Source organism: Canis lupus, chromosome 9 (genome assembly GCF_003254725.2).
Source record: "Canis lupus dingo isolate Sandy chromosome 9, ASM325472v2, whole genome shotgun sequence".
In the NCBI taxonomy this organism is placed as follows: Eukaryota; Metazoa; Chordata; class Mammalia; order Carnivora; family Canidae; genus Canis; species Canis lupus.
Window position 1 is genome coordinate 56,881,410 of NC_064251.1, and position 15,908 is coordinate 56,897,317.

The 15,908-nt window shown below is 56.2% G+C and overlaps 2 protein-coding genes across 2 annotated transcripts in view; one reads left to right on the forward strand and one right to left on the reverse strand.

Moving 5' to 3' along the window:
* Positions 1–1,567: 1,567 nt before the first annotated feature.
* Positions 1,568–5,754, reverse strand: CDK9 (cyclin dependent kinase 9). Its single transcript, XM_025475242.3, has 7 exons — positions 5,516–5,754; positions 4,976–5,057; positions 4,085–4,175; positions 3,573–3,739; positions 3,279–3,450; positions 2,973–3,121; positions 1,568–2,485 (listed from the first exon to the last, which is right to left on the reverse strand). The coding sequence occupies exons 1-7, from the start codon at positions 5,605–5,607 to the stop codon at positions 2,120–2,122; spliced, it is 1,119 nt and encodes a 372-aa protein (XP_025331027.1). The 5' UTR covers positions 5,608–5,754; the 3' UTR covers positions 1,568–2,119.
* Positions 5,755–12,399: 6,645 nt separating this feature from the next.
* SH2D3C (SH2 domain containing 3C) overlaps positions 12,400–15,908 on the forward strand; it is a 30,358-nt gene continuing 26,849 nt past the window's right edge. Inside the window, exons 1-2 of the mRNA XM_025475227.3 lie at positions 12,400–12,537; positions 14,710–15,181. Coding sequence (XP_025331012.1) covers positions 12,501–12,537; positions 14,710–15,181 — 509 coding nt within the window. The 5' untranslated portion in view covers positions 12,400–12,500. The remainder of the gene's footprint in view (positions 12,538–14,709; positions 15,182–15,908) is intronic.

Here is a 15,908-nt window from a genome sequence, read left to right on the forward strand (position 1 = left end):
TTAAAAATCATTTTAAAATAAAACTATTGACTCAATAACCATTAGGACAACTTGCAGTTGTTTCCATATGGATTTGATTACTTACTAACTATACTGACTTGGATTGAAGTCCATGTCCATCTGGAACTTCAAAATGTGACCTTATTTTAAAAGATCTTTGCAGATGTAGCTGGTCGAGATGAGATCATACCGGATCAAGATGGGTCCTAAATCCATTGAGTGTTGTCCTCATCAGAGATAGCCACACATAAAAGAAAGAACACGAGGTGAAGACAGAGGAAGAGACTGGAGAGGTTCATCTACAAGCCAAGGAAGGCCAAGGACTGCCAGCCATCACCAGAAGCTAAGGAGACAAGGCATGGAACATTCTCTTGCAGAGTTCTGCTGATAGACCCTGCTGACACCTGGGTTTCACCTGGATCTCACTTTTAGCTTCTGGAACAGTAACAGAATAAATATGTTATTCATATGTTATTATATGTTAACCCAATCTGGTTAGGTGATTTCCTATGGCAGCCCCCCAAAACTAAAACACTAGTCAAGAGGCCTTGGTGGCTGTTAAACATCTGCCTTCGGCTCAGGTCATGATCCCAGGGTCCTAGGATCAAGCCCTGCATCAGGCTCTCTACTCAGCGGGGGTCTACTTGTCCCTCTCCCATTCCCCCTGCTTGTGCTCTGTCTCAAATAAAACCTTAAAAAATAAAAACAAAAAAGAGGGTTTTTTTGTTTTGACCTCTGGCCTTTTATGAAGCTGAGATCTGGATCAATTTCTATAGGGACAGATACGATAGTAAGTTTTACCCAACTTCCTTTGGGGCCCCCCTTCAAAAGACATCCTCCTGTGACAGAATATAGAATTTGCCCTAAGCGTGCCTGTCCCCAGCTTCAGACTCACAGGGAAGTATCTACCAAAATGTGCTCTCCTCCAACGATTGCAGCTCTGTCGCAAGACATGCCAACCTTCCCACTGCTGTTTGGGGCCTGCTCACCATTCTAACCCCAGTGACTGCCACCTCCCCAAGCCCCTGGAGATCCTTCAACTGCTCTGGTCCTTTCTTGCCTCCCCTTGGCCACCAACTACTCAGCAGCCTGAAGGACCTTTGCAAGTTACAGATCTAACTCTTGTCACTTTGATCGAGAGCCTTCTGCAGCCTTCTGTGCTCATGAGTCAAGGTTGAGCACTTCTGTCAGCCATGGGACATGGATTCACCATTGCAGATGCAGCTCACAGCAGGCCCTCCCCAGTTCCCTCTCTCTGGGGAACTAAGATCCTGCCTCATGTGTCTTTACTCTCCCTTGGACACCAAGTGGACAGGGAGAGCAAAAGAGCATCACAGCACCTGCTTTTGCAGGAGCATGACAACAGTGTTCTGGAAGGTACACACACACTCACACAAACCCTCCAACAGACAAAAGTACTCTGCAATTATGTCTGGGGACATGAACTGGGATGAAGAAAAGAGTCAAGACTTGACAAATCCAATCTCGATGGTTAGACCCAATGTGCCAGCTACAGGGTTAAGAGCTGGGGGGGTCTGAACACAGAACACAGCACATAGCCACTTACTGGAAAAAAAAAAAAAAAGTCAACTTTAATTATAACTGACCAAACTGCGTCCAGGAATGTCTCCAAACTGAACAAAAGAAACACGATAAAATTCTCTATTGAAGAAACCAAGTTTTTGCCAACCCCAGGCTTCTGAGGGTTGGGCCAAGAGTAGCCCATTCCTGAGGCTGCTTCTGTCCCCCACACAAGTTTCTCATCCCGAGAGGAGGGCTGGCGACAGGCAAGGGACCTGTCCCTTCCTCCCATCATGCTCAGAAAGTCACTGGTGGGGTGTGCCTCTCCTCCTATCCCATTCTTGCGTGAAAGTAAACGGAGAACCTTTGGGCATCATCTTGAAAGCCAGGGAACAAGGCGAGGGGCCTCAGCGCCCTCCTGGACTTTCAGCCAAAGCTTTGCTCCAGTCCGCTCAGCGGGCATTCCCAGTGCCCAGGGTGGGGAGTAAATGAAATAAGCACTAGAGAAAACTCAAATGCCCCACAATCTCCACAATGCAAGTCACATAGCAGAAAAAGAAATGAAACTGCCCTAATGAAAAGCGTGGGCAGCCGGCCCTCAGAAGACACGCTCGAATTCCGTCTGGTTGGTGGTGGCAGGATTGCGGCTCTGGTTGGTGGATTGCTGGGTGATTTGACTGCCCTTCCGGCGTGGCGGCGCCAGATACTCGAACATGGACGTCAGGTGGGTAGAGAGCATGCCCTTGAGATCCGAGGGCATGGGGTCCGACCAGAAGAAGTCATGGTTGAGGGCGTCATCACTGTCGATGCGCTGTGCAGGATCCAGCACCAGCAACTTGTCGATGAGGTCCAGCGCGTAGGGGTCACGCACATAGGCCTTCAGCCTGTCTTTCACCTTCCGTTTCTGGCCCTTCACCAGGTCCAGCTTCTCAAAGAGCTCATACTTGTCCACATTGGGCCATACCTGGGCAGGAGGCACGGGAAGAAGACGGTCTTAATTCAGGGGGTGTGTGGCTTGTCCCCTGGTTAGGCACCCGAAGGGACTACAGCTTCTCCTTTCAGATGCTCCCAGACCACCCATGGAGGGTGAATTTGACCTCTCCAAGGTAGAAGCAGCAGTGACCACGTGTCTGGCACACACCAAGCGCCAGGCCCTTTTACGTGGTCATCTGAAATATGTCCACCAAGCCTGATACAGGCATAGTTGTTTCACGGAAGAGAAACTCAGCTCCGAGGTGAGGGATGCAAACGCCCTCCCCAGGGCCATGAACTGTGATGGAAGTGAGACTCAAGCATAGCCCATGCGACTCTAAAGAGCAGCCCCTGTCCCTCCACCAGCCACCTCTCCAGAACTTTCCTGCTATTTCACTCCCCACTCCTCCCTTGCCAGGAGGACTTCTGGATCTCTGCGTCCTGTGGGGACCAGGGGCCCAGGCAGCCTGGCCACGCACCTCAGGGGTGATGGAGCCACAGAGCTGGCTGATGAGGGCAAGCTGGTGTTGCTCGGTGTTGCCCTGCATGATAGGGCTGCGGGTCCACATCTCGGCCATGATGCACCCAGCACCCCACAGGTCAATGGGGGGGCCGTAGTCCCGCTCCCCTGGGAAGAAGAGCGCACCAGGAGGGCCCCTTGAGCCCGAGGGCCTCCTGAGACGCAATGCCCCAGGGCCGGCGGCTCAAGAAGCCCTGGCAGTGGGGGACTGAGGCCGGGTAAGTGCCCAGCCCCTGCCCCACTCCGCCCGCTCGGGAGTCCTCACCGAGCAACAGCTCCGGAGGCCGGTACCAGAGCGTCACCACACGGTTGGTATAGCGATTGGGCTGGCTGTTCTTGGCCAGGCTGAAGGCCCGGGCCAGCCCAAAGTCGGCCAGCTTCAGAACCCCATCGCGAGTGATGAGCACATTAGCTGCCTTCATGTCCCTGTGCAGGATCTGCAGGAAGCGCAAGAGGGCTCAATCAGGTTTCCAAGGGGAACCCTCAGTCGCACCCACCCAGCGGTGGGAGCCGAGGCCCACCCGAGCCCGGGTCTCTCTTACCCCATGCTGACCCCCACCTTGTTTCTGTGGATATAGTAGAGGCCGTTGAGCAACATCTGCATGACCTTCTTGATCTCAGACAGTGTGAACTTGACCAAGACATTGCTCAGCAGCCCAGCAAGATCGTGCTCGCAGAAGTCAAACACTAGGTATATACTGCCTTTGCAGCGGTTATAGGGGGAAGCTGGGAGGGAAGAATGGGGGAGGAGTAAGAAAAAGAAAGTAAAAAACCCCACGTGCAACTCATTTCCCCACACAGCTTCTACCCCTCCAGCCCGTGGACACTGGGATATTCGGCTGTGCCTTCCTTCACTGGAAAATTATTTCCTGAGTGCCTCCTCTGGGCTGGGTGCTGTGGCAGGCCCTCGAGGAGCAACAGCTACGATGGAAGGACCCAAGAGCAGTCACAGTCGGTTTGTCTGGGTTAAGAAGAGGCAATTTAGGTGTGTCCACTTCCAACTTTGCAAAGCCTTAGGCAGTAAGCCTCATTTTCCCCATCTGTAAAGGGGGCAGGAGCCAAAGAACCTACCTTTGGTTCGACAGATCTCAATTAAGTTGACCACATTCTCGTGTTTCAGAAGCTGGAGGATCTTGATTTCCCGCAAAGCCGTAATGGGGAACTGGGTAGGAGAAAGGCAAGAGGGGGCCTGAAGTGAGCGAGTCAACTATAGACCAATGAACAGACCAATGAACAACCGTGTGGTCCAGATCAAGGGGCACAGGTGCAGCAAACGAGTAAGGTCCCGGGCTCTGACATCATTTCAGATGTCTTAGCTGTAAAATGGGTGTAAAAATAGTATGTGCCCCTCAATGAGTTGCTCTGAGACAATGAACTGAAACAGTGGGACTTAATACCTACACACTTCACTACTCGTCACTAAATAAATGTTCCACAGTTTCTTCAATATTTAAGTTTTAGCTCTATACCTGTATTTAACTTACTAGGTGGAAACAAACAGCTATTTAAGGAAATGTCCTTGCTAAGCAGGTCTCTGGGAAGCTGGACTAGGGCTACAATGAGGCAAGGGAGGGGACTGCTCCTTTTCAACTGAGTACCAGCCACTCCCTTAAAACCACCAAGTGGAATTTCTTTCCGCCTTATGCAAAATGAATGCTAAGGAAACCGTGTTTAAAGGCTTCCTAACTTCAGGAACTAAGGCACACTCTGCAGGCATGAGCTCCCCCTCCTGGCCCCAACCGTATTTACCTAAGAGTGGGATATCAAAAGCGCTAAAACATTTGAATTAAAAAATTCAATTTGGAAGCCAAATTCCCCGAATACGGAAATTGCCTAACTACCCCCCCCCCCCAACACACAGACACACAGGTTCTCCAGACGAGAGCCCTAGCAGAAGCAGGGTGGAAACCCAACCCCGAGCCCAGGGGAGCTGGCAGGCCCGCCCACCCGGCCCATACTCACCCCCTCCTTCTCGTTCTCCATCAGCACTTTCTTCAGAGCCACCTTTTTGCCGGTCTTACGGTGCTTTGCCTTAAATACCTCCCTGCAGGCCGAGAGGGAGACCCAAGAGGTTTTATCAGGCCGTTTCTGCAGGGCCCGCCCCTCCCCCACCAGAGGAGGGGGGCAGAAAAAAGGGATTCCCCGGGCGGGGCTGGGCCGGGGACCCAGGGCACTGCCTACCTTGCCACCCGCTATCTGCGGAGCTTCGAGCCTCTACTTCCTCCCCTCAGTCTCCTCACTCAGGCGTCTCTCGGAGAGCCCGCTCCCACCACTGGCTCCTCTCCGTAACCCCTCCCCGCCCCCCATCACAGGCCTCAGGCTCCTCCCCGCCAGCCGGCTCGGTCAGGCCCAGGCGGGCCGCAGCGCGGCCTAGCAAAACCAGGGGACACGTCTGGCGCTCATGGCCTTCCCGACCACCTCGGGCCCGGCCCTGGGCATCGTGACGTCGGATTTGAGGGGTGCAGGCCCAGAGCGCCTGGTCCCCCGGGGGCGCAGCCTTACCCGAAGGTGCCTTGGCCGATCTTAGCGAGCTTCTCATATTTGGACACCTCATCACAAAAGGGACACTCCACCGAGTCGTACTGCTTTGCCATGGCCGCCTCCAGCGCGCCGCCGCCGCCGCCCCCAGCCGCCGCCGCCGCCGCTGCTCCCGCTCCGGGTCCCGCCGCCGTGCTCCAGGCCCCTCCGCGGCCGCGCCACTTCCGCCTCCACGGCCACTTCCGGCCTCGCGGCGCCGACCCCGCCTCTTCCGTCCGCCGCCCGCCGCCAGGCCCCCTGGGACTTGTAGTTCCCGGGAGGCCAGGAGCAGCCGGAGCTGCAGAGGCGCCTCCGCCGCCGCCGCTGCCCCCGCCTCCGCCGCCGCCACTGTTGGCGGCTGCCCCGATCGGGGGCGCGGGAAGCCGGGGCGCCGGGGCTGGGGCTCGGGGCGGTGCGTCCCGCTGCATCGGCCCGGGCCGCCGCTGCTGCCGGAGCCGCTGCCGCTCTGGCGCCCGATCCGGGGCCAGCCGCAGTGCCCTGCTCCTCCTCCTCCGACGGCGCCGCCTCCGCCGGGCTGCGCGGGGCGGCGAGCGGGGGGGTGGCCCCCGAGCCGCGGCCTGGGGTCTCCCTGGCCGGGCCCGGGCCCGGGGCGGCCGGGCAAGGGGGCGAGATGGGAAGAGCCGACGAGGAGGTGGCCCGAGAGCCCGGGAGGGGGCGCGTTATAAAGGGGGAGGTGCCCTGGCCTCGCCCTCCCCTCCCCCTCCGCCCGCCCCCCTCCCTCCTCCCTCCCACCCTCCGCGGCCGCACCTGCCGCCGCCGCCGCCGCCGCCGCCGCCGCCGCCGCCCGCTGTCCGCCGGCCGCCCTCGGCGCGTCACCGCCCGCGGCCCCTCCTCCGCCTTCGGAGGTGGGGCCCCGAGCTCGACACCTGGCTGCGGAGCGCTTTGTCGCGTGCCTCAGTTTACCCCCCCATGCTAGCTGCCGCGGAGAGCCCTCTCCCCGGCTCGGAGTGCCCCTCCGCTGGGAAAGGCGGGAGGCGCCGAGGGAGCGGCCTCCGGTCCTGGGAGGAGAGAACGGCCCCCGCCGCCGCCTCCCCAGGCCCCAGCCGCCCGCCGTTGACATGGCAACCGACGGCCGCTAGGGGGCGCGGCGACACTGGAGACGGCGAGCGAGCAACGCCCGGGCCTTCCTGCCCTGGACCCCCAATTTTCTGGGAGGAAGGGATGAGACCCGCGGGAGCCCTATGCCCATCCAGCTGCGTCCGAGCGGGTCAGTCCCGGGTCAGTAATCACAAAAATGGCTAGCATTTGCTCAGAACTCCTGTGTGTTCAGGAATCGCTGGGCATTCCTGCTGAATCCTGCTGAATCCTCAATCAGGCGCCCCATGGGCAGGTTAACTAGCCCATTTTACAGAAGAGGGCATTGAGGTTCAGAGTGGTGAGGTCATTTGCCCAAGGTCACAGAGTGACAGCGCTGTGACTGGAACCTGGTCTGTCTGATTCTGAAGAGGATTCTCCCGAGTCAAGGCTATCTACAGTCTGGCCAAGGGTAGAGCAATGGTGCGGTTTGAGGCCTGCTGTCCCTATGTCAGCCACCAAGCCCTCCACCCATCTCCTCCTCCGACCCGACTCCAACCCTTCCTCCTCATTTTCCTGCTACCTTCCAGGCTCCAGGAGCCTCTAGATTCTTCCTCCAGCTCTACTCAACAATCAACCCACAGCAAAGCTGACCTTTCTACCACCTCTGCACCCTTTCAGTCTGTCCTCTGCTGATGGGTCCTGAGTCCTACTCTCCCCAGTCTGGCCTCTCCATCTGTCCTCCTTACAGCACCTTCCAGGTCCTTCTAAAATGAGGTATTTCCCTCTTCCACTGTCTTCAGGAAAATCAAAATTGTGACACTTGAGGCTCTTTCCAGCTCCATCCCAGTGGCAGGAATCTCCCTCCTGCGCTTTGCTAACTCCCTGGACCTTCCTACCTTCAGAGCTGGAAGGCAGTTCCTCAGTGGCACACCATTACCTGTCTCTTCAGGAAGCCCTCAGGGTGACCTGGTAGCTCTTAACCCCCATGGCTTGGCTTTCCAGCCCTCGTAGAAGGAAGCAGGTTCTGATGATCCTGGCATCCCAAGAGTCTCTGTTTTGGGGGAGGGCCATGCAACAGACACCTTGAGGTTCAGGCGACCAGCAGGGAGCCCCCTCCTGAGGTCAGTGTGAGGCCATCGAGGGTTTTAGGCAGTCAAGAGACCTGTCGAGGTGATCTGGGATCTGCTTCATGGGTCTAATGTAGAAACAGGGAGGCTGGTAGCTAAATTGCAGGTAGGGAGGGCAAGGAGGGAAAGCACAATAATAATTGTAGTCATTACAATTTGTTGAAGGAAAATAAATGGTCCAAGCCAACCATCAGCACTTTACAAGAATCCTCTCAATTCTCATTCATAGGTAGGTAATATAATCACTCTGTTGTACACGTAAGGACATCGGAACTCAGAGGTAACATCACCTGGCCAGGATCAAAGAGCTGGCCAGCAGCCACACTGGTATTTAAACCAGGTCACTCTAGACCCCACCCACTGGGGCTGTGGGGAGAGCTAGGGCACAGCCAGGACACAGTACCACTGGCCTAGGTGTCCTGGATGCCCATGGGAGGTATGGGAGGGGATGGCAGTATTGGGGATGTACCATGGTTTTGGGTGGTCTCCACCATCAGACCCTCAGGCTGGGGCCCCTACCTCTTTCCCACGAGCCCTCCTTAAATCACATCCTGTGGGCAGAGGCCTCAGCAGATGTTCCGGTGATGTTGTCACCTCCACCCTACCATCCCTGGCCTGAACCCCAACATCCGCCTGTCACTTCCCCTCAGAGCTTTGGCCTCCCAGACAGAAGCCATCAGGAGCCCTTTAGAAGCCTGCCCACCACACTGCCCAGGCATGGGGTCCTGGATCACCCAGGTGGAAGTATGAACAAATTAGGTCCTAGTTGGAAATGATTTGTCACTGACTCTGACTTCTGATTTGCTGGTCTGAGGAAAATGTTTCCTGCTTCCGTGGACCAGCTAAGCTGGCAAAGCCAGGCATGTGGCCAGTACTCAGTCAATGTTTGCCAACTGACTGACCAGACTCTGTGAGAGCCTCTGGTCCTGCTGCCTTGTGACAGGGATGCTGAGGCACAGAGTAGAAGAGGGGGTTACTGGCCAGCTGCTTGACTCTGGCCCAGACCTTTGTTTTCCTCTCCTGAGCAGGGACAGAGTAGGGGGCATATGAAGGGAGGCAGAAAATAGGCTCACAGGTAGGCTGCTCTTGGCTGCTGGACACAAAGGGGCACTGGGTAGGGAGAGACCAGACAGAGGGCAGTGTGGTCTAGCAGCTCTGTACACCATGGACGTTCTGCCCCCACCAGCTGGGTACTGACTCTGCTCAGCCCTGTGTTGATAGGTGTCATTTCCCTGGAGCTTTACAGTGCCCCTCTTAGGAGGTTGCTCGTATTGGGCCCAAGTTACAGAAGAGGAAACTGAGGCTCAGCAAGGTGAAGTGGCCTGTCCAAGGCCACACAGCCAGGAAGCTATGGAGCTGGGATTCAAAGCCAGGTGTCTTTGCTTTCAAAGCCCAGGGTCGGGGCTCCTGGCTGGCTCAGTGGGTGAGCAAGTGACTCTTGCTCTCAGGGTTGTAAGTTGAAGCCTTACATGGACATGGAGCCTACTTTAAATTAACAGCAACAACAAAAACAAAGCCCAGGGGGTCATTTACCATCAGCCCACACAACCCCCAATATCAGACAACTGGGTCAAGCCAGGAGGAGCTGAGACCTATAGTACAGGCGCCAGTCTGGATACATACGGCCAACTCCTCTCAGGGAGGGTGAAGTCTGTTCGAATATGCAAATAAAGACACCAGTGAATGTAACACGGATAACACTTGCAGTAAAGATGTTTTATTTCACTGCCACAGGATCACATGAGGGATGTTGAATTTGTCCCATTTTACGGATGGGAAAAACAAGGCTCAGCGAGGTGACATGACTTGCCCAGGGTCCTGCACGTGGGATCTGAACTCAGGTTCGCCTGGGCCCCAGTGACTTTGACAATGAAGCTGAAGGATTCCAAAGCATAATAGAACCTGGCCAAACACAGACGGGGGGAAGAGGCAGGAGGGAGGGGACAGGAACCAGAGCAGGGCTCCCTAGGGCCCTGTGGCTGGATCTTGAGCTGCGGCCACTCAATGGTGGCAAAACTCTCAGCCAGTGGTGGTGGGTGGGAGAGCCACACTCGGGGTGTGGGTCCAGCCGCAGCAGGGGCCTGGAGGCAGGAAAGCACTTCTCTTGTCCGGGCTATGGAGCACATGCGCTACTCTGGGCCAGCCTCCAAAGCAGGCTGAGGAGGGTCTGCGAGACGGCCACCCGCCAGCAGGTCCCCAGCGGTACTCCCAACGGCCACTCAAGGCAGCACAAAGGGGGCTCTGAGCTCAGTGGAGCTGCCACACTGAGCCCCATTCATTCTCCCAGGGACACGGCAACTGCCCTGGCGCCCAGGCCAACGGCAGCAACAAGGCCTCAACGCGGCCTCAGCTCGGGCCAGCTCCCGGCTCCCCCACCCTGTGCTCTCTCCTGGGCGCTTCTGGGCTGTGCCACTCTGGCCCGGGCCTGCACCACCCCCATCCTTCAGCAACAATCACTGGGGGCTGCGAGGCCGCCGGGACCAGCCTGGGCCAACTTTTGCTCCTTTCATCCTCCCAACAAGCCCTGGAAATGGGAGCGACTGTGACCCTACTTCATGGATAGAAACGGAGTACCAAAGAGGCAGAGTCTCGTGAAGGGTCACACGGTGAGGCAGGAGTCCCAGAAACCCAGGTTACTGAGACTGCCTCCCAGGGGGAAGCCAGGGATATCCCCTCTGCCTTCCATGAGGAAGACCCCTGGCTACTGCCAGGCCACAGGCCCTTCTCTCTCTTCTTCTTCTTCTTTTTTTTTTTTAAGATTTTATTCATTTATTCATGAGACACACACAGAGAGAGAGGGAGAGAGACAGAGACAGAGACACAGGCAGAGGAAGAAGCAGCCTCCATGCAAGGAGCCCGATGTGGGACTCGATCCCTGGACTCCAGGATTATGCCCTGGGCTGAAGGCAGGCGCCAAACCACTGAGTCACTAAGGGATTCACCCTTCTCTCTCTTCGGACAACTGCAGGTGGGAGAGGGCTCTGGCCAGGAAGCTAGGACACCTGGGGGTGCGTCTGTCTAGCCTCTGCTCCTCTTCAGCCTCAGTTTGCTCATCTGTACAATGGGAGAGTACCAACACTTGCCTCACAGGTCTGTTGCAGGGACTGAGCAGATGATCTGTGAGGCTTTCAGCTCCACGCCTGGCTCAGGGTCAGGACTCAGTAGAAGGACTGTTTCTTCCCAAGCCCATGACCCAGAAACCCCATCCCTTCATTTGAACTTTGAACACTGGTCCCATCCAGATCTGTCTGTGAGCAAGACCCTGCTGTCTGGGTCTCATAGGGTGTGTCTCTTTTTCCCTCAGGGACTCCAGTCCCCTCTTATCCCACGAAAAAGTTTCAATCAGATGCTTCCCCTACCAAGGCCCATCATCCAGCTGCAGGGGGCAGGGGCAGCTCTGGAGCTGTGGGTGTGGAAGTTAGGCCCTCAGCAGGTCCTAATTCCAGGTAAGCTGACTTTGGGGGAGGCCCTCAGTTTCCATATCTATAAAATGGGGAGGAGAGAAACATTTATCTCCTAGGGCAGGAGGACTGAGCTCTGGCTGGAATGTACCAAGTGATCAGAAGATGTTAGTCATCATTGTTTTTTACTGAGGATGCAGGAAGGGCCCCATCTGACCTTGGACTCCCTCTTGCCAGCCTGGGGGCCAGGATAATTATGTCCAATCATGCTAGGGCCTCTGTGGGTTAACGGAGTACCTTGCATGTGTGCCCATTCTAGAGATGGGGTGACTGGGGCTTCAGAGGCAGCAGTAACTTGCTTGCAGTACACAGAGCTGGGATCTGAACAACCCCTGGCCACCTCAACACCAGCAGCAGCTGACAGCATCCGCAGGTGTCTGGGACAACCTGTGTTGGGCAGTTTCATTTCCTCATCTCTCTCCTGCCCACTTGAGCATACATATGTGTGCGCACGTACATACACACACATGTTATAGGGTGGAAAACCACCGAGCTGTGGGCTTAGGACCTAAATGGGTCAGATGTAACCCAGTCTATGCCATCAACCTGCCATATGACCTGGGACAATCCCTCTGCCCATCTGTTCTTCGGTTTCCCCACGTCCAATGGGCGTGGGGGACCAAATTACCACCATGTCTCTGCTGGCTTAAGAGGGAATGATCATGCCATAGCAGGCACCCATTCTGTGCCAGGCTTTGCACCAAGCACTGGACCCTGTGAGGTAGGCATGGCAAATACCCCCTGCTCACAGTGAGGAACCTGAGGCTCAGAGAGGTCAGTGGCCTGGCCGGGATCACACAGGGCAAGCAGCCAGCCAAGATGACAAAGTAGACAGCCAATACTGGAACGTTGATTTGGGTGGTCCCAGGGCCACAGGCCTAACCACCACACTCTTCACTGCTGCCAGTCCTTCCCCCAGACACCGAGAGTTAGAACAAACTGCCCTGTGGGCAGGCCTGACTCCCAGCACCCTTCCAGCCGCTGGCCAGACCCCCTGACAGCCTTTGGCAGGTCTCTCCGCCCCCCGCCTCCCCCAGCAGGCTCCATTCCCTGGGCCTGTGGTTTGTCTCCCAGGCCCTCCAGGTCCCATGGGCTTGTGGTCTGCCCCCTGCCCCCCACACAGCCAAGGCCAAGGAGGCAGCCCACAGGGGCCCAGACTAGGGGAGGCCTTGGCCCCCGCCCCCTGTGGAGAGGATGGGGAGGGTGGAGCTGTGGGAGTTTCACTGGTTTAAAAATACACAGAGGAAGCGAGTGAGAGGGTGCGAGAAAGGGGAAGGGGAGGTGAGGGAGGAACCTCAGCATTGATGTCCGGAGCTGGCCAGGGGCTCTGCGGTACTTGCCAAGATGACAGAGGGACCCAAGAAAGCCAGCAGAAAGTTCAGTGAGTGCGGGGTGCCCTCTGCACTGTCTCTCATCCTCTGTCTATCCTTCCAGCTCGGCCTCTGTCTGCACTTGCTTCTTCATCACTGTCTCCTTTCTAATTCTTTCTCTCCATCTCTGCTCCTCTCCAGAGCTCCCTGCTTCTGGACTCCCTGTCTCCACCCCTCCGTCACTGTGGTCCAGTAGCTCTTCTCTGTCTCCGGCTGGTTTGGCTCTCTATCTCTGCTTCTTGTCTGACCCTGCCCATCTCTGTTCCTCTGTCCCTGCATTCGTCTGTGTGTCCACCTCCGGTTTCCCTGGACCCCATGGCTGAGCAAGGGGAAACCTCCACACACTCCATGCCCTGCCTCTGGGGCTGGTTCACATGGGGGAGGGAGGAGGGTGCTCGGGTTGGAAGTTACTGGGGCTGGAGAGGGTACGGTGCACCATGGGATGCTGTCCCACGTCACTCCCCAACAGCAGTGACGTTGGGACCCAGTGCAACTCCATGAGGGGGTCACACCCACTATCACTGCTTCCCCAGGTCAGTCCCTTCCTGGTCTCAGCAAACTTCTGCTTCCCCTGAGTCCTTCCATCTGATAGCACGGGGGGTGAGGGGGGGAGCATATAGGGCCAGGATTATGACTGTATCCCACAGATGAAAATATTGGGGCTCAGAGACTTGCCTGAGATCATATGGGGCTTCCCGGCAGGTCAATCCCATGTCCCTGGACTCGGCCTCGGTTTCCCTCCCTGTCCTGCTCTACTATTTCCTCCAGATACCCCCAACCCCAACTCCGGTGCTCAGGAGACCACAGTTCTTGGTCCCCCTCCTGGCAATTGGCACATTTCTGGCCCATGACATAGCTAAGAGCAGAGCATCAGAATTTTCCAACAGTTTGTCTGAAGGCAGAGGCTGAGACCAAGTAGGGGGTGGGCTGGGAAGGAAAGCCCTAGAACACTGACCCCAGCAGTCCAGAGCCTTGAGCCCTCATCCAGGCTCAGCCCTGCTGTGTGATCCTGGGTGAGTCCCTTCCCTCTCTGGGCCTCAGCCTGCTCTCTCACCAATGAGGGCATCCTCCTATATAGTCCAACGTGGTGGTGAGGACCCGAGGAGGCAGAGTGGGCCCAGGAAGTGAAAATGCCAGGATTTTCCCTTTTCACTCATCTGGAGGCCAGGGGGTTGTCGACGCGGTGGCTTTGGGGGGGGGCACTCCCACGGCTGGGGGCGGGGCGGGGGCGGAGGGAACTCACGCTCCCCTGCGGAAATGAGGGAGATGGTATCACCCGCGCCCTGCCGCCCTAGTCGGGACGGGAGCTCAGCTGACAGGAAGGACAGAACCACAGAGTGGGCCCCTCGGGTTCCCAACCACCTCCTTCTCGTTTCATCCCCCGCCCAGGTGCTCGAACAGCCCCCCTCCCTGCCCCTCTGCCCTCCACCCCTACACACACACACACACACACACACACACACACACACAAATACACTTCACCTGCTGCCTATGCCACCCCTGGTGGTGCCTTCCATGGCCCGTGTCATCTGCAAAAAGGGAAATTAAACTCCTGCCATTGAACTGTGCTGGGAATTCAGTGAGGTGACGTCTGAAGCATAGCTGACCCATCAGAGGCATTTCTGGTGATCACCATCATTATCTATGTTACTTGTGAGGCTGTTTTGGGTGCCAGGCACCCTACTAAGTGTGTTATTTACATGCTTTCCTTCAGTCCTCTTGCCGTCCATAGGAGGTGGGTACGACAATCTCTATTTTGCTGATGTGGCAAATGGGGCTCGGAAAGGTCAAGCGACTTGCCTAAGGTCACACAGCTAGGATGTGCAAGCAGAGGGACTGAAGCCCAGGGCTGTGTGACTCTAGAGCTGCTGTGTTATATCATAACAGCCCTGAGCCCCCCTTGAAGCCTCAGTAAGAGGAACAACATGTATTTTTTTTTTATTTTTTATTTATTTATGATAGTTACAGAGAGAGAGAGAGGCAGAGACACAGGCAGAGGGAGAAGCAGGCTCCATGCACCGGGAGCCCGACGTGGGGTTCGATCCCGGGTCTCCAGAATCGCGCCCTGGGCCAAAGGCAGGCGCCAAACCGCTGCGCCACCCAGGGATCCCCAACATGTATTTTTTATTGTTATTATTACTGCTGCTGGCATTAACTCCTTTCCTTCCCCTCCTCCCTGCCAGAGTTCTTCAAGTTTAAGGGCTTTGGGAGTCTTTCGAACCTCCCTCGGTCCTTCACCCTGAAAAGATCCTCAACCTCCAGCAGTATCGAGTCCCATCTGGAGCCTGACACCTTTGAGGCTACACAGGATGACATGGTGACTGTCCCCAAAAGCCCCCCTGCCTATGCCCGCTCCAGCGACATGTACAGCCACATGGGCACTATGCCTCGCCTCAGCATCAAGAAGGCTCGAGACCCACAGGCTACCCACAAGACCAAGGAGGTGGGCCTTGAACCCCACTTAGTGGCCCAAGGTCTGCCCAACCCTCCAGGCTTGGAGGCAGCCAAGGAGGTGGTGGTGGAGACCAAGCCCCCCCTGGAGGACACCCCAGCAGTGGGACCCAACCCTTCTGCAATGAGCCCCACAGAAAAGCCTAAGGATCCCAGGGCAGACAGAAAAGAAGAAAGAGACCCCAGGAATGTGCCTCCAGAAAGGTAGGTGCCCACCAGGAGAGGGGGAGGGTGGGATGTGCAGGAAGCGTGGTATCTCCAGCCTCCTGCTAAATAGAGTCCAGAGAGGACCCCACGATACACACATCGGGGGGAGAATAAAAACCCTATGCATAAACCAAGTGCTTACTATAGACCAGGCACTGTGTTTAGTCCTTCACTTGCACTTAATTCTGAAAAAAACAAAAGAAAACAAAAACAACTGGTGAGGAGATTCTGTTATTTCCATATGACAGATGAGGAAGCTGAGACTCGGAGAGGGAGAGTCATCTGCCCCAGTCAGGTTGCACATCTGGCAGATGACAAAGTTGGGATTTGAACAAAGACCCATCTGACTTGCCCTAGGCAGCCTCCAGAGGGAACTGCAGCGGCTGTTTGGGCCCTGAGCCCAATCACTGGATCCCGCCCAGCCTCCCTTCTTTAGTTCTACCGGACAACCCTGCTCCCTCCTGCTTGCCACTTGGCTTGGTTATACCATGATTTGAGTTCATGCAAAAATACAGTGATCATATGACCTGAGCTCACTCCCATTTAGGAAGCACCCATTCTACTGGTTGTCAAAACAAATATTACTCACAGACAACTCTGTAAAAGAATCTGTCATTAGCCCCATCAAACAGATGGGGAAACTGAGGCTCGGCCAACATGGCAGAGCTGGATTTGAGCAGAAAACTGCCTGCCTCCTGTGGCTGCACACTCACCTCTCACACTG